General features: G+C 38.1%; 3 protein-coding genes across 4 annotated transcripts in view; 1 reads left to right on the plus strand and 2 right to left on the minus strand.

The window, feature by feature from the left end:
• LOC121948877 (putative ribonuclease ZC3H12C) overlaps positions 1-3,488 on the minus strand; it is a 29,283-nt gene extending 25,795 nt beyond the window's left edge. Inside the window, exon 1 of the mRNA XM_088083615.1 lies at positions 3,389-3,488. The gene's annotated coding sequence lies outside the window, so the exon portion shown is untranslated. The remainder of the gene's footprint in view (positions 1-3,388) is intronic.
• The window catches only part of LOC148188577 (uncharacterized), a 68,777-nt gene that overhangs the window by 25,968 nt on the left and 19,938 nt on the right, over positions 1-22,871 (plus strand). For both annotated transcript variants that reach the window (XR_015777715.1, XM_088083619.1), the window contains exon 3: positions 15,411-15,485. Coding sequence is in view for 1 of the 2 variants with exons in the window: in XM_088083619.1 (XP_087939745.1) it covers positions 15,411-15,485 (75 nt within the window). In the remaining variant the exon portion in view is untranslated. The remainder of the gene's footprint in view (positions 1-15,410; positions 15,486-22,871) is intronic.
• On the minus strand, positions 1,796-21,926 carry LOC121948878 (interleukin-1 receptor type 1). The gene is made up of 12 exons (XM_042494404.2): positions 21,766-21,926; positions 17,524-17,587; positions 16,544-16,811; positions 16,172-16,361; positions 14,923-15,097; positions 10,451-10,516; positions 9,310-9,421; positions 8,614-8,756; positions 8,314-8,451; positions 6,846-7,010; positions 5,454-5,599; positions 1,796-5,203 (listed from the first exon to the last, which is right to left on the minus strand). The coding sequence occupies exons 2-12, from the start codon at positions 17,582-17,584 to the stop codon at positions 4,955-4,957; spliced, it is 1,713 nt and encodes a 570-aa protein (XP_042350338.2). The 5' UTR covers positions 17,585-17,587; positions 21,766-21,926; the 3' UTR covers positions 1,796-4,954.

Here is a 22,871-nt window from a genome sequence, read left to right on the forward strand (position 1 = left end):
TGTATAATAAACACTGACATTGAGGTCAGTGATGTAAACGAGATCAAAGTACTCTTTGCTATTTTTAAAATATCCCCAAAACACTGCTAAAGAGACTTACACAGCTGTTATTTTAGTTTATGTTTTTGATACAATGGCGTTGGATTAGTTCTTGGTATCCACTCATTAGCGAGATCAGGTATTGGTATTGGTATTCGGAAGGAACATCTTTAGTGTTTTTAGGGATTTACTCACTCTTGGAGTCAGCCTTAATGACCATTTGATGAGCTATAGTTTTTGGCATTTCTGATTAATTTTTCTTCCCTCAAAGACACAAAACACCTCTGGCTATTGCCAGAAACCAAGTGTAGACAAGAAAATTACTTTCAGAAGTTTTTTAGAAGAAGATAAACACAGACAAACTGTTCCAGGCTTCCTGATGTTGCTGGGATTCCAGGAGCCCAGTGGGATTTTGAAAGATTTATACCAGGAAGCAAACATTAGGGAAGAGAAAGTCAGGGGAAAATCGGGGAGTTTTGTGACAATGAACAAGGAAATGTACAGTGTAGTCATGGAGATGCTTTTACATGATTATGGAAAGTCATGGAACTGTCATGGAATTGCATCTTCACACTTCTAATGAAATGTCTTTAAAGAGTACGTGCAGCGCTTACACACACACACACACACACACACACACACACACACACACACACACACACACACACACACACACACACACACACACACACACACACACCCAAAGTCACAGCTCCCTGATTAAGTCCTGATAGATCGTCCCCACAGGGCCTATTTAACATACCGTGTGTCTGTGGTGTGTGTTAGCAAATATCCACATTTACATACATGCTGCTGCATGCTTGTGTATGTATGTATGTGTGGCCATGTGTCTGGCGTGTACAGGTGTGTGTCTGTGTGTGTGTGTGTGTGTGTGTGTGTGTGTGTGTGTGTGTGTGTTTGTGACACCAGGGCGAGTGCCAGGTCATCAGGGGTCAAAGAGGAACAAAAGCACAGAACAGCTCCCAGCTGCCGGGCCAAACGTCATCCTGCACACCCCCACCACACACACACCTCCTCCTTTTCAATGGAAGCGTGCCGCTGCGCTGCTTCTGCTGACGCATGCATGTTTACGCACACACACGCACGCACACACACACACACATGTCCCGCCCAGCAGTCCACTTGCATGTCTAGAGCCTGCTGCAGCAGGCAAAGGGGGTAAAAGGGCACATGAGGACATATGCAGAGCACACATGGATGCAATTGCACAACACAGACGGTCATCTGAACGCTCACGTCAGCTTCCCCTCCAAATTCCACAGTATTTTGGCGATTAAAAGATCCCTTTGCCAAAACACACTGGTTTAGTAGCCTGTTTGTCTAATTGTAGACAAGAAAGCCAAGGAAATAGAAGAAGAAGTTACATGTTGCTGTTGCTGGACTCCTGCTATCTGCTGCTTTAAAAGGCCAAATTAGACTAAAATAGACTAGACGATTAGACTAAATATAAAAATCCTCAACTATAAGTAAAAGTTCTCAACAGTTTACCTCAGTCAGGTTTTAGCCTAAAATTATCCATAACCCTGTGATTTGTGTCAGAAACCTGGAAAAAAAGGCAATGAGCAACTTGGTAAGAAATGTTCCACAACTCAAGGTAGAAAAGTATTTTTAAGAAACTTGGAAAAAAGTCTAGAAAACAAAAAGAAAAGAAAATAGGGGAAGTGATCATAATTACATATTTAATATTTTTAAGCACTTTTACCGAGACAAATGTTTTCATGTGCTGCTGAAGTGTTCCACAAACAATAATTTATTGCAAAAATATCCAGGTGGTGACATAAGTCATCTCAGTTCAACAATCACAACATTGCAAAAACACTGGGTTGAACTGTATTATATAATGTAATATTGCACTCTGACATGGCAGGAAGTACAACAAATATTTTGCTTTGAAAAACGTACAGGCACCGCACAGATGGTGCCTGTGCATGTACAAATGTAACTTATTCATGGTTTGAAGAAACAAACAATTCCTTTTTTTCTAGAGACGGCAGGAAATAACAGAATTCTGAAAGCAAACTGAGTATTTTAAAGGTTGTTTTTGTCACAGATCACCTCCTCTTTCCATCGTCATCACAGCTGCCGTGTCAAGATGTTCTGTTTCGCTCAGCTGTGTTTAGTGACTGAACCAGTCAGCTATGACAAAATGACACGATGAGCTTTCAAAGCCAAATATTTGTTGCTCTGTTTCAACAGTCAAGATGCCACTTTGCATATCAGCACAGGGAGAGAGAGCGTGTCTGTGTGTGTTTGGGCTCCAGAAAAGAAAAATAAGCTGAACTTGTTCACAATTTGAATAATTGCACAAAAAGAGAAAAGGTCTTCAAAGGTTTCAAATCTTCAAAATCAACAATATATAAGGGGTACTACACAGAGTTTAAACTGATTTTACAGCAGTAAGTGGCTTATTTTATCAATTTTTAAGTAATCTTATTTTGCTTCCACTCCGTTAGAGACTTTACCTGTTTTGTAGAAGTGTGTCTGTGGTGGGGGCTGACCGATATTGTTTTTTCAGGGCTGATACCACTTATAAGTACTTAATGAGACCGATAACCGATATTTGGAACCCATATGCATTTACAACAAAAATGAAAACATTTCAAACTATATTTATTGTTGAAATTTTGAATTTGCAATATAGCAAACTTCAACAGAAAACGTAAATGCCTTTAGCAAATATTTAATCAAAATCCAAACTTTCAACATCATGCACAGCAAGTTCCCATCAACTTTTTTCATAAAGTTCAGTGAAAACTCAAGTAAAAAAAGAATTAATATATATAGCTTGTAGAGGTTTTACAAAGTAAAAGGCCCTCTCATGCTAACGCTTTCTTTGCATGTATTGCAGACTACATTCCTTGATGTTGGTTGAGTGTAGTACGCGTACTTTTTTATCAATTAATTTCATCAGTGATCATTAAAATAAAACGCAGATAAAGATTAAAAATGCCAAATTTCGGCGCTGATAATCGGCCAGGCTGATAATCTGTCGACCCCTAGTCTGTGGTAAAATAGTGAAAATGGTCAGTAGCAAAAAGGCAATAAATGTATTGTAACTGATGACATATTTATCTCTTCTGGTTTAACTACATTTATATTGTGTTTCTATGCACTAAGTATGATTTTATTGTATTTTTGGATCAGCTGTTGCACTGATACTTGCTCATACTGCGTGCAGTTTACTGCGTCTTCCTATAATAACACTCTTGCAGACAGTGGGTGGCATTTTAATGTTCCCTAGTGGCATAAATGAATTTTTTCATGTCTGAAATATAAAAAAAAATGTGTATCCATGTAAAAAAAAAAGGAATGACAGATTATCACTTACTTTAACGTGGCATCCACTCCGGCTTTAATCCTTTATCACACATTAAGAAACTTTACTCTGGCAGGACTCACAGGCAGAAGCTGCTGGCTGACTGAACAGCTGACACAGTCTGAACAGGCCACATAATCAGCTGTTCACTGCATGTCTCTGCATATGTGAGAACATATAGTTAATGTCTTCATCCTGTCTCTGACTGACTGTCTCCACCCAGTGGCCAAAACCTACATTAACCTGTGACGCAAACAGTCTCTTCCTGTATGTGTGTGTTTCTTGCACTGGTGGAAGACGGTTCAGATCCTTTACTTGAGTAAAAATAGTTTAATAGTAATAGCAAGTCTTGAAATGCTGTTGTACCGGCACTTTTATTGTCTTCACAATGTATTGTTTTTTGTTTTTTTTACCGGTGAATATATAGTAAAAGCTCTGTTTCCACTCAGGGGAATGGTTTTCAGCTTACTTTAGCTCACTAAAATCTAGACTTTTGTGATGCGTGTGAAATCCCTGTGAACTTTGACTGAATTTCGTTTTAAGGTACATCCTCACCATTCTTCGTTTCTTAATCCTAACCTTAGCAACTATTAATGTCTCAACCTAACCACTATAACCGTACGTTAATTACATAACGGTATGTTAAGGACGTAATGTCGGTCATGGGATGCTAAGATGTCGTACAAACTGTTGTGGGTACATTTTTGTTAGATATCATACAATCTCTTCGAAGAGGGCAGTTTTCTATATATACCTGTACTGGGCACGGTTTGATTTTTTTAAATTCCTTTGTTTTTTTTTCATTATTTTTTTAGAGTTGTTTTTACTGACAGTGAGGCTGTTTTTAGTGTTTATTGTTCTTATGTATTTATATTTTGCTCTGAGAAATGCTTTTTCTACTTTGCATGAAGTATATTGATAATAATTCCTTTTTCAATATATTTCTTTCATCTAAAAACATAGCAACATTTTGACCAACACCTGGCATTTAAAGGGTTAAATGGTTAATAAATGATGTCCGTTAAAAAAAATAAATAACTCAGTGAAAGTTGAAAACAATAATGTTGTATGATATTTTTTAAAGCTTGATTTTGAAAAGCGCATTTTGTGCACAGGGCGATACGAGTGTGTAATATGAAAGGGTTAAAACCTGAGGTAGTGGCGGTTCACTTCAGCCTCTTGTGACCAAAACAGGTTACAACTACAAACACACAGACATGAGCCTGGCAAACCTTTTTTTCACCTTTTCTTAAGTAATAAACATAAGAGAGGAAAAGATCAGACCTAGCAAATGTATCGTTCGATTTTTGATCTCTCTTGCCTCTCAGAGTTTCCATAACTTCACCCTGTCTTTAACCCACAATAGGGTGATGAGGACATGAGCAGTGACACTGTAACAGTTTTATAGAAGAATAAACAGGTCCTTTGGCCAACAGTGAATACACTCCGTCTGGAGTCATTGCATCATTCTGACTGAACCCTGTGATGCGTTAGATGGGACCGGTCTGTCTGGACCCTTTTTATTACACATGCTGCTTATTAGTCGCTCCAGGAAGGCCAAAATGCATTCATTGTATTTCAAATAATAGCAGAGTGTAGACATTTTTTGGCAGGCGTTGCAGGCATCAGGTATCGCACTCTCTTCCAGAAGCGCGAGTTCCACGCGGCCGCGCCCCGTGAACCCACGGGCCACTTGATGGGAGCGCTCTTTTGAATCAGATGCTGCAGGCCAGGGGGAAGGTGTGTGTATCCTTTTGGTCCAGTGTTTCCTAGTTGGATCAGAATCACACTCATTTCCCTCTGGACCAGCACGTGGTGAAGCCCCAGCTGTTAAAATATATGACAAAATCAGCAATAAGACAAAATTTATGCAACAAGAAAAAATTGGGTCTACAGCTGTTTTATTCCATTTATTTTGTCATGGATGAGTTATATTTTCTTCTAAGATTAGCAGTGTGTCCTCATTCCTTCTCAGTATTTATAACTTTTATGTAAAAATTGTTAAAGAGAACTTGATTTTTATTCAAAACTACCACACTTTGCAGCCAAAAACATCTGCCTTCTTTAGTACTTGTACCTGCCAGTCAAAGCCTCCCATCACTGTGTTTTGGGGTGAGACCGGAGGTCGGTCTGTGCTGTCTGACTCTGCTCCTGAACCCGGGGTGAGAATGACCATCAGCCTCCTGCTCTGCTTCATGCGGTCCTCCACCAGCTCCAGGCGGTCTGTGGAGTCGCACAAAACCAGTTCATGTAGTGTTTGAAAAATCTTTCACAAACAGACAAACAAAAACTGTTCAGAGTGCTGGATAGGACCCTTTCAGACAAGTACACCGTGTTTCAGCTTTTTTATTTTACCGTATCTGTTAGAAAGTGCTAGAAACCTCTAAATAAATACAAAGCAAAGCAAAGAAAAAGAGGAGAAGAAGAAACAAATGCAAAAAGAGAGCGTGTGAAAGTAAGATAGAGAATGGAAAAGAGAATAACTTCATCCCCAATTGCGTCTCATAAATTGTTCTCCAAACAGTTTTGATAAAAAAATGAATCAGGGCCAGGCATTTTGAGGAGGAATGTGGGGGGAAAGAAAGAGAAGGAAGACAAATAAGAATTACAGTTAACACTTGAAATTAAAATATCAATATATTTTCATCACTCAGAGCTTAAATCTACAACCTTAGACACCAGTCATGATTTCGTTAAGCTACCTGCCACAGACTGACTTCACACTCAAATCACTAGGGCTGCATGATTATAATCTAGTGTCAAAACTTCTTTTGACAAGTCAAACATAGAAATGTCTGTACTTCAATTTTGTAAAGATTGATTGTTCCACAGGTGACGACCTGATCATAAAAATGCTTCTATTTCCATTGACTGCAATAGTTGACATGTGGACATCATTTGAAATATTGTCAAGAATTCAGTTTTTGAGATTCAATTCTGACATTTACCACACTACTTTTACCATGACATGAAAAATTGTCCCTTTTTTTCTTGTGAAATTGAGATTTATTTAGCCAGAATAGGCAGTAGCTGTTTACAGTCAGTGGTATAGTGCGCGGGATATGCCAAAAGCCACCGTTTGGGGCTACATTTTGATGTAAGTTGCAAAGTCGTAGTAAGTAGTAAGTTTTAAACTTTAGAGGGTTGCTGTAGTGCCATGATCAGGACAATTAGCCCCAAATTTTAGTTGAGGAACTTTGAAATAGCACTGGGCCTGTATGCAAAGTTTGTTTTAGTGTCATGCAGGGGAAGTTACATTTCATCATAGGAATTAGAAATAACATTTGCATTAACAAGACAGCAGAGCAGAGGTGCCCCTAATAATGCAAAGTATGTGAGTAACGTAATTAAAAAAAGTTTATAAAAGGACTCTTAGTCCTGAAGCCTGTATGCAGTATATCAGATGGTGTTTTAAAGTTGGTTTTTCCAGTGGTTTTATCCATATTAAGGAACACCGTTAATTTCTGACCTTCCCCGGGTATGTCGTCCCTGCCATGGATGAAGAGTCGATATCCGCACTTTTCCTCGAGGACGGACGGCATAATCCTTGTGACGAACTCACAGAGTGTGTCTTCTGTGTCCTTGTCCATGCTCTGCATTTGGTAGACCACGTAGGCATCGTACATCCTCATATCTGGAAAGTACAAACAAATTCATAGAAGCATGAAGTTATACACGCAGGATTGTGGGTGACTGCTTGCTAACTCGCTCACCAGTAAAAGTGAAAGTCGAAATAGTAAAAACACAACCCCAGATTCACTCTCATTTGGTGTTTCCCTTTATATTTGCCTTTTTTTCTCTTTTTTTTTCGCCGCTGTGTCATTTGAGCCCCTTTAAGAGGGTGGGAATTTCATGCTGTTATTCTGCCTTGCTGTGTTGTGTAAAAGGTTCAGTGGCAGAATGGGGGAACAGAGAGGTCTTCCCTGTAAAGGGATAGTTCACCCAAAAATGAAAAATCAGTCATGATCTATTTACCCTCATGCCAGTGGAAAGATGGGGGAAGTTTTATAGCCCACAAAACACTGACAGGTTTGCAGGGAAAAGGCTTTGCACTCATCACCCAAACAATTGAAGGAAATGGTTACCAGGATTCAAACCTTGAAAAATACAATTTTCCATACTGCACATCAGAAGTAATCCAAGCCCCGACGTACCAAGTTGGGTCAGAAGACAAAATATTAAAACCAGGTTCAAGAGTGTAATCTTCTGAAAACTTAACCCTTTCTGTCGCCACGTAAACTGGTGATGCGCAGATCCTGTGAGAACAGTGGCGTCATGGCTACACTGCTTTCTATACTTCTTCTTCTAGTATCATTACAAAGTTACACTGCCAACTACTGGCCTGGTAGCCTGTCTACAGTGTTTCTGGTTGTTTTGCATATCTGTGTACATGCAAAATTTTTTGCATTGTTATCATATGAATATGATTTTTTTAAAAACACAGAGGAAAGACTTTTTTGTTTTTAGTAGGGCCCTTCTTATCTAAATGTGGCCTAAGTGTTTTAAAAGTTATTACTGAAAGGGATTATTTCCGTGTGTATTGAAAGTTTTTTCCTTTTAGGAAAATCCTGCCAAGGATATTCCTGTGGTTAATTTAAATGATTGTTTTGATTTTAGTCTGTTCAGTGTTCAAAAAAAAGAATTGTTTTTTCTTTCTAATGAGATCATTATGATCCAGCGCACCCTCACCACACCCTGCATTTTCTGTCCAAAACCTGTTTTTGTTCTGTTTTGCGAAACTATCCCGTTCAAACAAAGGCTAAAACAATGAGATGCTTTTTATTTGAACTGTATCCAACTTTTCCATTTGCTTTACCAACTTATACGGCCAGCACATACAAGGAAAAAGTTATCTCATTGTTGAACTGTCCCAAAAACAACTCCTCACTGATGTGTGCCAACTGACATCACCAGCAAGAGAAATTCGAAATTCATACCTTTTTTGTAACTGCTCAGTGGGAAGTAGGGTCTGAAGAAAAGAGCGAGGTCGATGGAAAAGTGTTTGACCAGCATGGCGGCAAACACGCAGACAAAAAACACACACACTCCCCCGATGACCAGTGGAATAATTGACTCTGGAAAACAAACAGAAAACTGCAGTTTGTGTACAGTTTGCATATGTGTCACTGGTATTCAACATTTTTTTTATTTTGTCAATAAATTTCATAAGAGAAAAAATAAAAAATAATAAAAAATAATCCAACCCTGATAAAGTCATCCATGTTCCTGTCACTGACCTCTCCGCTTAAGAGTTAAAGTGGTGGAGTTCTTTGTATTAAAGTCTCTGCCGATGCATTTAAATTCGGTATTGAAATCTGCAGCAGACACTTTTTCAATGGTCAGGATTGCAGTGGCGATGGTTTCCTGTGAAGGGTTCTCGCTGACGGAGAAGATACAGTTTGGTTAATCAAAGAAAAGGAGTCAAAAGTCATCACTATCGTTGATCGTGGAGAAATGCAAAAGGCAATGCACAAAATCAAAATTTAGATTAGAAACTTGAATTTAAGAAAATGTAGAATTTAGGAGAAAAGTTTTTAGTTAAGTTAACAGTTCTGGGGATAGCCATATTGATCAGACTAAAACTGCATCCTTTGGCTGTGTTTCATTTCAGGATAGTGCAATGAAAAGTGGTTGTTTTTTTCGTGGTTTGCAGAACCGTACAATGACAAATTTTGGTTGCTCATACAATAACATCTCACAGGAGTGGCATGAAAATTGAGAAAATGATGGTTCCTAGATCCCGATAACTCACCTTATTTGTCCATTTGTGAGTCAGTTTGTGTGCGTGTTTAATCCGAGTGAATGTGCATGAGGGAAAACACCTGTGTGAGTATATTCCAAGTGTGTGTTCTACACAGTTTTGACACATTGCATTGGTATGTTGTGTCATCTTTTTCTTGAATGAGTTCAGTTCAGTTTTTGATCATACTTACAGTTTCGTGATTTGGTTCTGGGCAGGCACTCCCTCAATCTCCCAGCTGGCGCTGCAGGAAGATCCCACATTAGTCCCACAGTGAACTGAGCAGCTCAGATTGATCCTAAAACCTGCAGGAAAGAACAAGTTTCAGTATCATATTAGAAAGAAGGAAAGACTGTTTTAAAATATTGATTTATAGTGTTTTTTTCCTGATTTATTAATGCTTACTAATACTAATTACTAATTACAAATTACAGTCTGACACAGAAACCCTGACAAAGCGTTGGTATTTGACAACTTCAGAATGACAGCGGGCTGTTTGAGCCTCATAATGAAGGTCACACATACTATTAAGTCTAGTATAGCCTGTAAACAGTACTAATGGGTCTAAATAAACATTTATCTATATGTTTTACCATAACGTAGCAACTCTGCATTATGATTATTTAGTGCATAAACTCTTCAGCGTTGGTTGTGAAAACAAACAAGTCTGTCCATGCACTATTGAAATTGGATGTTTTCCAAGATTCCCTTTTTTAAAATTTTAAATCCATTGCTAGACTAGCTCTGAAGAATCAAGACTAGCCACTGCTAATGAGGTTTGACAAAATTCTGAGAAAATACGCAGTTTCTAGGGGCGCCCAGTAGCTCAGTTGGTAGAGCGAGGGCCCCATGTACAGAGGCTACAGCGCCACAGCGACTGCGGGTTCAATTCCAACCTCGGCCCTTTGCTCCATGTCATCCACTGTTTTATAAAATAAGACAGCTTAAGCATGGCAAAAAGCCCCAAAAAATCATCTTCAAAATGTGTCATGTCTGAGATGTAAATTTGGTACACACATGCATACATTCCCTAAATAAAATAAAAATTGTAGTGTCTCTTGAAATCTAAACAGAGCTTTGCTTGTCTTGACCTCAGTGAGGATGGTACCTTTCTGATTTTGAAATAATTGATTTTCTTAACTCTTGAAGGAACTCTGTCGGTAGTTACCCAAGTACTTTTACTTGGGTAATTCTAACAATTCACTGATGTCTCAACAAAAAGCAATGCTTAAACAATAATTGATAACACGTGGGTAAGGTGTAAGTGGTTTAGTCGATTAAGAATCGTTGTATTTGCAGTGTTCTGGCAGCACTATTAGGTGAAGTGTTCATACCTTCATCAGCCAACTGCTCCTTGTTGGTTGGAGAAATGAAATCTAACGGTCGGTAGAACCGTGGCTCTGCCAGAAAACAAAAAGAAAACACAACAATGAGTGCTTCTCTCCGCTTTTTAAAGGACACACATCAGCGATCACATTCCAGTGTTGTGACCCGAATCAACACAAAGACTGGTGCCAACTCTGTAGCCTCTGACCCATCATGCTAGATTTCATCAACTGTTATTTGTTGAATTTTGCAAGCAGGATGTTTTTGTAACACCAAGATTTCACTTTTTAGAGAACAGACTGTAAACACATTGATGCAGCAAAATGTGCATTAAGGGCACAAGGGGCAAATGAGTTATATTTAGTCCCTTAATTAATCACAGGTGTGTTCAGGCATAAGATGAACTTAACCAATCAGAGTGTCATATCCCACTCCTTTTAAAAGCCAGGTGAACCTGAAGCTGGTGTACTGCTGTTTAAATGGCGGAGCGAGCAGTTTTCTGTGAAGCGTAATGCATTGTAAGCAGCAATGTCACTGCAGCAAATATCATGGGAAAATTTAAGCAGCAAAACTAACTACTGAAGTTATAAACTTGAAAAAAGGAGCAAAACTAAACCTTTAGCTTTGTAAATTATCAATGAAGTTATCTGTCTACTCGTGTGTAAATGTGCACAGAGTCTCTCTTAATAGGGAGTCAGACAGCAGCTCTGCTGTGCTCTCTGCTATGTTCACATTATCGAGAATGTCACTAATATTTTCTTGATAAATTATGTATTATGCAACCCATCTGTGCACCCCGGTGTGTTTCATAAGCTGTAAGTGGGTGATGGACCTGCCTATGCCTGTATCTTACTATTTAAATAATGTGCCCTTTGAATAGCAGGAAAATACTGCAACATTCTGACCTCAGACCAAGTTTTTGTCAGTCGATCGTGCAGTCACTTTCTGCTGCCTCAAAATCACAATATGCCACCAATGAGCCTGACCGCACCTAATTTTAAGACTACATGCCCTTTAGCTCACAAAGGGGCGAGAGTACATTTGCTACTTTTGCAATCAGGGCGCTGGCAAGGAAAATGACAACTACATTGTTCTGAAACTAGCAATGGCGGTTGCATCGTTGACAAAAACAGTCTCAACAAACAACAACAACAAACACTTTAACAAAAGTCATCTAAAGTAAAATTTCCAAATTGTTACATCACAATCTGACACACTTGTCAAAAGCAACTTCTGATTAATGCACTCAGTTAACAGTAGTTAACATAAACACATCAGCAGTGCTGAATGATAGAAGTGTCCAGTACATGTACGAGAGGATCTTTAACAGCAACTTTTTAACTGACTCTATACAGCTGAACCACCATCTAAAAAGTTTGTTAAAGTCTTAGTTATAAACTTCTAAACAGTGCTTGTTTAAGCCTAGTTTTGCTCTGAACAGAACAGACTGAACCAGCAACATACCGAATGTACCGATGAAGTGAATCAGCACCAAAAACCACAGCAGTGTGAACAGTCATGCAGACATTCCTGCTGTGCACATTGTAAGGGAGGATGAAAGGTGATGCAGCTGCTCAGAGTCGGATAAAAGGTCAAACTACTACATAGTCAGGGGCTCCAAATGTCTGGACTGAACTTTACAAAATTATTCAAGTCATCAGTGATTTAGAGTTTCTACCTCTGGATCCAAGCTAACACTTAACATAACATACACTGGGTTGATTGAGAGATTTGTTGCAAAAAAAAAAAAAAAAGAGATCTAGAGCAGGGAAGTGGAAGGAATATGAAAACAAAAAGTGCACAGTTTCAGATCTTTATTGTTTCATGCGCAGAGATATACTGTACTATTTTAGTCAGTCCACATTCTTGTTTGTTTGCCAACGATACAAAACAAAATAAAAAAAAAGGAACACAAACAGAACAAGGAAGGTAATTCACCTAATATTCGCATCAAAACCTATAAAAATAATAAATAGCACAGTTTAATTAGGCAACACTAGTGCAAATTGTAGTGTAAAGACGTGACTCTACCATGACAATAGTAATGTAAGTTTGTACAGTACATTCAGATATTTAATACAATACACGCTAAGTAAAATGTTAAAGGGGAATTCCACTGCTTTACACATGGGATAGATTTTGAGGAGGTGGTGTGGTTATAAGAGACGTTCTGCAGAGTTTCGAGGATCATGATGAGTCAGTGACGAGTGATGCCGACTTTTCCCTTGTTGCACCTTCATGGCAAGTGGTTTGTTGCAGATCCACTTTTAGTCTTCTCTGGTGTGGACAGTCCAGGATTTAAAATGTAAGTAAATTACAGTAAATGGTACATATAAGAAATTCTGTATTTATAACATAGTTCATGTTAGGGGAATATTCTGTCTCCTGGTTTATTACAATGCAGTGTAAGAAAAAAATATGTTTATTGAAAGGCAGCAGCGATTAGAGAAGCCTTCAGGTATGAATGTGCATTGTTGATGTATTGTTTTTTGAGAAAGTGACTGCACCATCCAGTCTTAAGTCAGAATAGGGCTGAACTTTCCTGCTATACAAGGCCAGTTTCCATAACAGATTTGTGCAAAACTTAAGTGATATTTTAGAACTGCTGATTAAACACAACCGCATTTCCATCGAGTGATGTTAAACGACTTCTCTTGCGATGTTATGTGACTTCTCCTCGCGCAATAACATACCAAGAAGTATGGCGATGGATGCTCAAAACATTAGCAGGTTTATTTCTATTGCAGCCACCGCACCAGCCGTCATTATTTCCAGTTGAAGGCGTGTTATGTGATCAGTAATGAAGGGCCATGTAAAAGAGATTTCTGGGAGATGAAAGATTTCACAGAGCAACTGTGGATTCAAAATCTTTGTATTATTGGCTCAACTTCTGAAGAGTTATGCAGAGTTATGCGATGCAGTAACACCTCTTGTCGCACCTACAAACAAGCATAAAAGTGTTTCGATTGCAGTTTTGCTAAATATTGCTTTTTTGAATTGCCTGAAATACCACCTCATGCAGGTGTAAAAACTTTTTTGCAGTATTTTATATTTGCAAATTTCAATTTGTGCCATTTGAGAGATAATGGCCTTCAGATAGTAAGATGCGCCTACACAGAGAGGTTCACAACATGCTCACACTGTGCTTGTTACACACACAATAACACACAGATGAGTAGATGTAATAATAAATTATGAATGAGGAAAATATTGATGACATTCTGTAAAATGTGAACGTAGCAGAGAGCAGAGCAGAGCTGCTTTGCATTTACACACGAGAGGCAGCGTAACTGTTGATTAGTTCAGAAGCTAAAAGTTTAGTTCTGTTTCCTCTGAGGAGTTTATGACTACAGTTTTTAGTTTTGCTGCTTAAATGCCCCACAATAGTTGTTGCAGTGACATCACTGCCTTTACTGCATCAGTCTGAGCAGAAAACAGTTCACTTCTCCAGTTCACCAAATCCACCATGTAAATAGCAGTGCACCAGCTTCAGGCTAATCTGGCTTTTAAAGTAAACACACTCTGACTGCGTGATTTCATGTTACGCTCAAAACACACAGATGATAAATTAAGAGACTGAATTCAGACCCTTTGCCCCTTACGCCTTACTTTGTGCCCAGATTTTGTGCGGTTTATCTAGACAAAGAGGAGGTGGACACACCTGAGCTTTTATATGTTGAGTAGTATGAAATGATGGTATTATTTTGAACAATGAGATACTTATTCCTCTGTTTGAATGAGGGGAGAATTTACATTCCTTAAATTTTTCGTCTTTCAGAATAATCATAGGCCCATTTCCACTGCAGGAACTTGGGGTAGTTTTATGGGGTCTCACCTGCTGGTACATGTCTCCACCGCAGGAACCACCTTTGTAGGAGAACTTTAACGGTGGCAAAACAAGTCCCTGCCTCGGGAAAAGTACTTCAGTGTGGCCTTGAGAAACTGCATGGGCCTTTTTTTAATGCTGCGTTCATGTGATGTCTGAATAATCGGAATGATGACTTTTTCACTGGGAAAATTAACTTGTCGGAAAAACAACTCTGCAACTCGATCGTAAGAACATGAACACAACAAAGTTGTAAGAATGATTTCCCAACTCTGAAACTCCGACCTTCTCACATCACATAAACGCAGCATAAAACCCAGCAAAAGAAGTATTGATAACCTCAGGGTAAATTGGGTCCTACCGGGGTCCTATGCTGCAATAGACACAAAGGCTGAGAGGGCTGTAGATGTTCCCACCTCCGAGGTTTCACCCCAAGTTCCCACAATGCAAACACACAATATGTTCTGTACTGTATATTAGAAGTAAGGTTTTAAGTCTGAGCATTATCTAGAGGCATTAACAATCCACAAATAAACTTAAAGGATGATTTATGTCATCAGTTAACTGGTAAAATGAATAACAAGCTGAACTTCTGGACTCTTTTTTGAAGGAGTTTCCCGAGTGGCTTTTAAAAAACAGAAAACACTCACTCACCTAGATGTGTTAGCTTCCTGGAGGCTTTCGTCTTATGCTCCTTTCCTTTGTGTTTCCAGGTACAAATACAAGTGTAGATGCCATTGTAAGCAGCACTAGCCTTCGATATCTGCAGTTCAGCTTTTTGGCGATCTTCATGCTGCGTGAAGTCCTCCAGCCGGGGCTGGATGGGATACTAACAAAAAGAGGAGCAAGGTCATTTGAAGAAATTAGACCCTGTGGTGTATTTTACACCCAAAACCAAGCCCCACAAAATCAGCGTACGTTGTGTTTTTAGGGCTCCTCCTCAGTTTAGGGCAAAATTGAATAAGCATGCGCTTCAGCTGAATTCACACAAAGCTTCCTGCAGGGTTGTGCAGAAGTGTGGGTGTTTTTATTTGTGCTTTGGACTGTAAATGTTGTGAAACAACCAGAAAATGACAATCTTTTTCTCCAATTTACTGCTTAGTTAATGTTAACGCCGCTTCCTCTCGTCATTCTCTCTCTAGTTTGACCACCGCTGCTCCCTCAGTGTCGTTGAGCCGAGGAGGAGGGCCCAAGTTTTAATGTTGTGTCTACAAACAGTAAGTTACAAATCCTGCACAGTCTGCCTCTGATGCAGTTTTGTGCCTATGTTCTATGCAGGGGTGGGCGATATGGATGCAAAGCAATATCATATCATTTCAGGATTTTTTTGCAATAATGATATTATTGACGATATGACAAAAATACTGAAAATACTGTTTATTTTAAATATCAAGAACTTAGATAAGTGTTATAATTGTATATGTCAATACAAATGTAGTTTGCCTTCACATCTAAAAACTGAGCAGTCGTAATTTCGACATGCATGCATCCAAGTTCTGTGGTAAGAAAAAAGCAGCAAACATGGACGCTTGAAGTAAAAAGGTTGTTTTTTTTGTGTGGCTTATGTTTAACCAAAAGCAAGTAGCACAGAGCTCCTTTGTGCTTCAGCGCCAGAAAAAAGGAACATATCATGTGCATCGGGTATGTACTTGATGTTTTTATTCATTTATGAGCTATAATCGGTTGCTTTCCGTCATTTTTGCAACCCTGCAACGTCACCCAAACATCACAACGCGGCAACTCAAATTTCGCTCTCATGATTACAGCTCGAGGCCTGTTCATGTGCTCGTACCTCAAAAAATATGATATTTCATAAATGATCTTTTTCCAAAAATGAAATCATGTCACTAGATTTACAGTTTAGAACCTGAAAAAATAATATTAACTAACTAATCTCAGGTACCTTTTCCCAGCTGAAATGTCCTCCAAGTTTTTCACATGGGAGTCTGGCAGGATCTGGACAAGAGATCTCTTTGAACACATCAGAGTTGTCGACTTCCCCATAGAGGAGTTTCTCCTCAAGCGGATAGCTTGCTTTGAAGACTTGGATTTGTAAATAAAAGTTGTAACACTTTCCCGATGGCTCTTCATTCCTAGAGAAGAAGCAAAAGGCTTTTGTGACATAGATCAGGGTCCACATTATCAGATCGCATTTCACAAGTGCCAAAAGATCAGACCATAACATGAGTGTGATCTTACTTTGAATAAATAAGAAAAATTCAACTTAATTTCCAATGTTGCCAAAATGTATTTGTACAGAAAGAAGTATTCTTACCTCGCGATGTAAAGGCCAGAGTTTTCAGTGCGGAGGTTTGAGAAATACAGTGCTGCACCGTGGTAATGTACGTTCTGGTTCTCGTCTGTGCTGAGTTCAGTACTGACGTTGTTTTTGTACCATTTGGTCTCTTCTTTGGAGTTGTTACTCTCCAGTGCCAGTTCTCTAGGCACAAAATAAAATGCCTCCCCTTCAGTAAGATTGTATTCATCTTTGTCCATTTCACTGCACAGCAGCTCGGTTGTCTCAGAAGATGTGGGAAAAGATGCTGTGAGGATGAAAATGAAAGTAAAAAACATTAAGTGATGATATATGACTGATTTAAATACATGGAGCAATTTAACCGAGGGGATTATTTTAATATTCTCATTGTTTTTTAGCAGATAAAGGTTTCAAAACCTTATTTATACAGGAGGCCTAGCAGGAATAATGACATTAACATAAAGATAGAGATGGGGAAACATGTATTATTTACATTTAGTGCTATTGTATTTACACCTATGATGTATTAAAAGAGTGGCTACGTCCATTATTTTCATACAGACTATGTTTGCTGCAACAACAATACTTGTTTATCAGATACATTCATAGTTGGTTTAGATCTTTTTTGGGGATTTATTTGTGAAAAGGAAGTGAAATTACCAGCCTTACCCTTTCAACTACATGATAAAATTATAAATTACTTTCCAAACATAGTTAAAGACAGGAAAAAATCCATATGTTTTGGCCTTTTCTCCTCCAAATGTGGTGACTTTTGTGTAACACTTTCTTCATGCATGCAGTTTATTCATGCCACCCTCTGCTAATTTAACACAGCGGTGGCTAGCCATTAAAGACAGCCCTCTGCTACATGTGCCGCTTCAGCACTATGAGACTTTACAGTGCATGTGTGGGTCAACGGGGATCGACTTCTTAATATGATTACTGCTTTCAGAACAGATCCATTAATGCACTCCCCTTCATCATAATGTAAATCCTACCTGAACATTTGGGTGCTGTTATCACCAGGGAGATCAGGAAGATGACTTGAAAAGGATCCATTTTCTGAGGGACGCAAAGCACAATCAAAGTGAAACCACGTTAGGTTCTTGTTAAATGAAATGTAAATTATGGTCTCATTCATGCTCTGTCAGTCCTGCAGGAACCTTTAACCACAGTGCTGTTACTTGAAATCGCCTCCACATGTTACCTTTCCCCCACAAAACGATACCATCATGAAAGTTTAAAAACAGGTCTGCTACGACATATCAGGCTGTACACCAAATGTTAGTTTGTCAGTCAGTCACTCACGTAAACTTTTGTCTAGAAACACTCCAGGGTTCATAGAGAGTCACAGAATTTGCAAAAAGCAATTTATAGGCCTGGAAAAGTTATATACTGTCGGAAAAGTCATGGAATTGTGTTTCACAAACCTGTATAATAACACATGATGTGTTCAAGGATTGTAGGAAATTTGAAAATCCAATGATAACTTCTGTTTTTACAGATTCTGGCTGTGATAAATAGCATATTTTTTGTTGATTTTTGAAGAAGAAACAATTTTAAATAAAAAAGAAACCATCATAACTAAGTAACCTCAGAACATATGTTTGTGTGTGTGTGTGTGTGTGTGTGTGTGTGTGTATTTTTTTCTATAAGTCTTTTCTTAAAAAAACACCAGAAATTTTTAAGAAACAATAAAATCACCAGAACTTTTTCTTTTAAAAATGGCACTAAAATAAGCTCAAAATGCATCCATTTCTAGTTGTATGTAATCAGATCCAGTAAAATAGGCCTATGTAAATTCTGCCCTCCTGAATGCATGTCCGCATGCAAGAAATGAGCTGTTCGTTGTGGTGATAACTCTCTTGGCTAGTTGCCTTGGCTGCAAGACCTAAATGTAGAGTGAATGTACTACGCATTTTAAAAAAGGTTATTTTTGGAAGGAGAGTCATCATGCACTGGATGAAAGTTTATATTTTATATTTTATATTTTATATTTGTATCTTCTATTTTATCTGTTTTCTTTTTTTCTATATTTATGTTGCACCAACCCACCAGAACAAATTCCTTGTATTGTGTTAACTATACCTGGCAATAAATCTTTTTCTGATTCTGATTCTGATGCATTTTCCCCTTGTCAGTCTGCAAGGCTCAATAAAACATATTTGTAGCTTCAGGGATGGTGAAGATTAAAAATAGATAAATAAATACATAAAAAACAAACAAAGTCTCATGCTAGCCACCCCTGATAAGTAAAGACCAGTCCCTAACAACTTGCTATGTCAAGTAAAAATATTTTATGAGTGAGAAATTAGTCAGTTTTCACTGACAGGCATGTAGCAGCAGCTTGCATATGCATGCAATGGAAAATGTTCTAAAACAGTTTCTGCAGAGGACATAATCTTCTATTTAGGAAATCCTCTTGTGATAAGACTGAAAAACTGCAGGGTACATGTTTCCTTCAACGATATCAGATACTCTGAATACCAGAGAGATAAGCAACATAGTTTTCGAAATCAGCTGCTTAGTTACACATCCTGCAGAGATGAAGCAACACTGTGTTCACTTTGAGACGTGTTTCTGGCCAACGGATGGATGTAAATTTAATACTTTGGCTGTATTGTGTTCTCCAACAAATCTTGATCTATTGCTGCTAAATGCTCAAACCACTCGGCAGAAAAAAAATGTTTGTAAACATTTATGCAAACCACAGATGCTTTACATTTGTCCAATGTTATCCAGCAGATCCATTAAAATTGAACGTTTCTTTACATTTTAAAAATGCAGCAAATACTTTGTTCATAGGAAAAAACCTCTTGGTTATGATAGCTAAGATCTTGTTTTCACTTTAAACACTGGTTTGGTGGCACAGATCCATTGGAAAAGTAGGAATAATAATAACACCCAGATCCAGTGTCTGAAACGCTGCTGGGAAACGCCCCAGTGTGTCAGTAACAACACCCAGGTTTGATGCCACAAATGCTGCTGGAAAATGTCCTAATATCTTGATGAAAAACACAAATATAAATAAATTTGTGGCTCAAATGCTGCGATGTGCCCCTAAGGTAACCTAGGTTTGGTTAAAAAAAAAAAAAACACTCTGGTTTGTAGCCACAAATGTTGGGAAAGACCACATCATGTTGTCACCCTAGGTTTGTCAAAAAACATTTCTGGAAAACGCCACAATATGTTGGTGAAAAACACTGATGTTCATTGGCTCAAATACTGTGATGTGCCTCTGAAGATACCTAGGCTTGGTAAAAAAACAAACAACAAAAAAACACCCAGGTTTATTGACACAAACGTTGGTGGGAAATGCCACAACATGTCAGTGAAAAACACACAGATTAAGTGGCTCAGATGCCAAAGGAAATGCTGCAATGTGTGTGCAAATTATCCCAGGCTTGTGTCGCAAACACTGCTGGAAAACACAGCAATATAATGCTGACGAAAAACGCCCAGGGGATGTGGCTCAAATGCAGCGTTTTGCCCCTAAAGACAACTGGGTCTGGTAAAAAAAAACAAAAAAACGCCCAGGTTCAAAGGCTCAAACACCACTGCAGTACTGTGATACTACCATACTACCATGCTGCGATGTGTCACTTAGATTTGCTGAAAAACACCCTGGTTTGGAGCCAAAAACACACACTGGAAAAGATATCTTTACTTACAAACGCTGTGAATGAGGGGCTGCCAATAAAGAGCTGGTGGTGTTGGCTTTTGAACAATGACCTGCAGCTGTCTGCAGCTTGGCAGGCATTTCATCTATCCACTATCCCCTCTATCTCCTGATGAAAAAGTCAGCTTACAAACTGGGTAACAGCTGGGCTGAAATGCTCAACTATGTTCAAAAGCCAGTTGATCACTTTGTCGCTCAGCTGGTGCTGAGCAGGCAATGAACAGTCAGTTTATCAGTGTTTTCTGTCCTCTTCTGCTAAAGAAAGGGTCAGTGAGAGTGAGGTTTGTGAGTCAGGTTTATTCAAACCTTTATTTATCCTTTGTTTCAGAAAAGTCTGATCCAAGCTGAAAAGCTCCTTAGAGCTGCAGAGATGAATAATTCTCTGTGAGTTTGTCACTGTGAGCGACCCACAGTCATCTATTCAGCTGTTAATATAGAGATATTGATTAATCCATCTTTAACCTTGCTGTAATTGCCTCATGTTGAAACCATACGATTGAAAACCAAATCAATCCCTCAGTCTCTTTGTGTGTGTTTTCACTCCCTCACAGGACTGTCATCATAGCAGCATGCAAAAAGCTTTGCTCCAACATAAATTTACATTGATGTTGAAACAGATTCGGTTGGTCAGAAATGAAGTCACAGTAAATATTCACTGCTGCAAAACAGATTAACGCATCCTCTTTTTGTGACCACTTGAATAAATCAGATTTGAAGGTCTAACATGGTTTAATACAATCTTAAATAAAAAAAATATATATATATATAGCGAGTATAAAACAAATGTTGTTTGTCAATAAATGAATCATAACTGCTTCTCAGTGCAGTTAAATGTAACTATGTGAAAGATGGCAACATCGACACTTTGAAACCTGAGCTAATTGGCTTGATTTCTTAAAAAAAGGGGGAAAAAAAGCCACGAGGGCTACGAGAAAAGAAAGAAGAAATGACCCAAAAGCTGGTAAGATTTTTTTTTTAAAAAAAGGTCCTAGAAAATTACCTGAAAATTAGTGAATGAAAAAAAATAAAAAGAAAGTTAAAAAAGTAACACATGAAAAAATGCTTTAGAAAAATTAACGTTAAAATTGAATTTAAAAATTTAAATTTTAAAATTTAATTTCATAAATAATTTCAAATATGTAATTGTAGTAATTAGAAATCTAGCTTTTCCCTTTTTTTTTTTTTTTTTTTAACCTTTTTTGGACATTTTTCCCTACCTAAAAAAAATCTCTAAAACTACATATATCTTGCAATTTTTGGAACATTTCTCATGTTTTGAAAGAAGTAGCACATATTTGCTCAGAATTCAAAGTCTTTGTGAAAGGCCCCTGAAAGCAGCACAAGTGAAAACTTTCAAAGGCTCTAAGAGGGTTAACTAAACTCACCATGGTTGATGACCTGATAAAGAAATTGTAATAAAACGCATTGATTAAGTAAAGTGCAGTCATCTCATACATCTTTACGTTTCATTTAGCATTTTAAATAACCAAAACCTGTACTTTTATAATTCCTTTTAGTTTCAAATTAATGTGGAGGAGTCAAAGTGAGACAGCTCACTTACCTCGTGAGTGCACGCTGACAGCTGGATCGTCTCTGTCTTGTTTCTCTCCTCTGCGTGGTTTTATATCTTTTCTGCTGATCACTAAATGCTGCAGAGTGCGGAGTGAGCATCATGATGGAAGCAAGAAAGGGAAATCACCCTCACACACACACACACACACACGTTCACGTTATGATAGATTCATTCATTGAGGCACAGTCCCCCTCCCTTCTCCGTTTTTCCCTCTTCCTCTCCCTCACACCACACACACACACACACACACATTTAACTGGAAAGCCCTCTACATTCTGAGAAATTCATCTCTATTTGTGTGTGCCAAGACTTGCATGAGCACAGACTGAAGAGGTGATTTCCTCCCTAAGTCTTCCTAAAACCCTGTTTCATTTGTGTCTTAATCTTTTACAATGAGCAATTTTGACTGGTGTATTTAAAAAGACTGTGATGTGGCAACTGCAGTGTTGTGAGCTTATCAGAGGTTGGCTTGTCTGGCCTGCTTTGCATGGGTAAATATAAATTTGTACATATTATCTCATTAGACTTTGTCTCAGGCGGATTGTGACACTATGATGTGAGACAGATTCAAGAGAACAGGATACCACATGTACAGTATATTGTTGTGTCATTGACATGTTGACATCACTACTATGACAACCAGAAAACATTCAACCGGCAGACACTCAAAATTCAATATATTTACATATATAGCTACATAATGGAAAAGGTACCTGAAAGCCACACTGAAGTAAGCGTATAGATATCTTCCTAAAAAATGACTTTGTAAAAGTTAAAGTCATTTATTAGAATATTACTTGAGCAAAAATCTGAAAGTATCTGACATTTTCTGTTCTTAAGTTTCAAGTAATTTGACGATATTGAAAAGTTACAAGGTAAAGGATGCTAATAAAAAGCAAGTGGCCAGAATTTTGGTAAAACACCACCTTAAAAATAGTCATATTTCACTTGAAAAAAAAACTTTTTTTTCACAACTTAAAAAATCTAAAGATCCATATATATATATATATATATATATATATTATCTCCTATTCCATCATTCACCTCATTCATTGTAAAGAGAGTCCTCACATAAAACAAAGCCATTTACGCAG

Source organism: Plectropomus leopardus, chromosome 10, assembly GCF_026936395.1.
Source record: "Plectropomus leopardus strain MGB_pleo_1.0 chromosome 10, ASM2693639v1, whole genome shotgun sequence".
Lineage (NCBI taxonomy): Eukaryota > Metazoa > Chordata > Actinopteri > Perciformes > Serranidae > Plectropomus > Plectropomus leopardus.

Excerpts from the sequence above, each read along its gene's own strand:
- LOC121948878 (XM_042494404.2), bottom strand. The coding sequence starts at position 17,584 with ATGGATCCTTTTCAAGTCATCTTCCTGATCTCCCTGGTGATAACAGCA. Across the intron at positions 8,452-8,613 it reads TTTAACTCTTAAGCGGAGAG|AGTCAATTATTCCACTGGTC; the intron begins GTCAGTGACAGG and ends TTTGTTTTCCAG. Across the intron at positions 5,204-5,453 it reads TGGGAGGCTTTGACTGGCAG|CTGGGGCTTCACCACGTGCT; the intron begins GTACAAGTACTA and ends ATATTTTAACAG.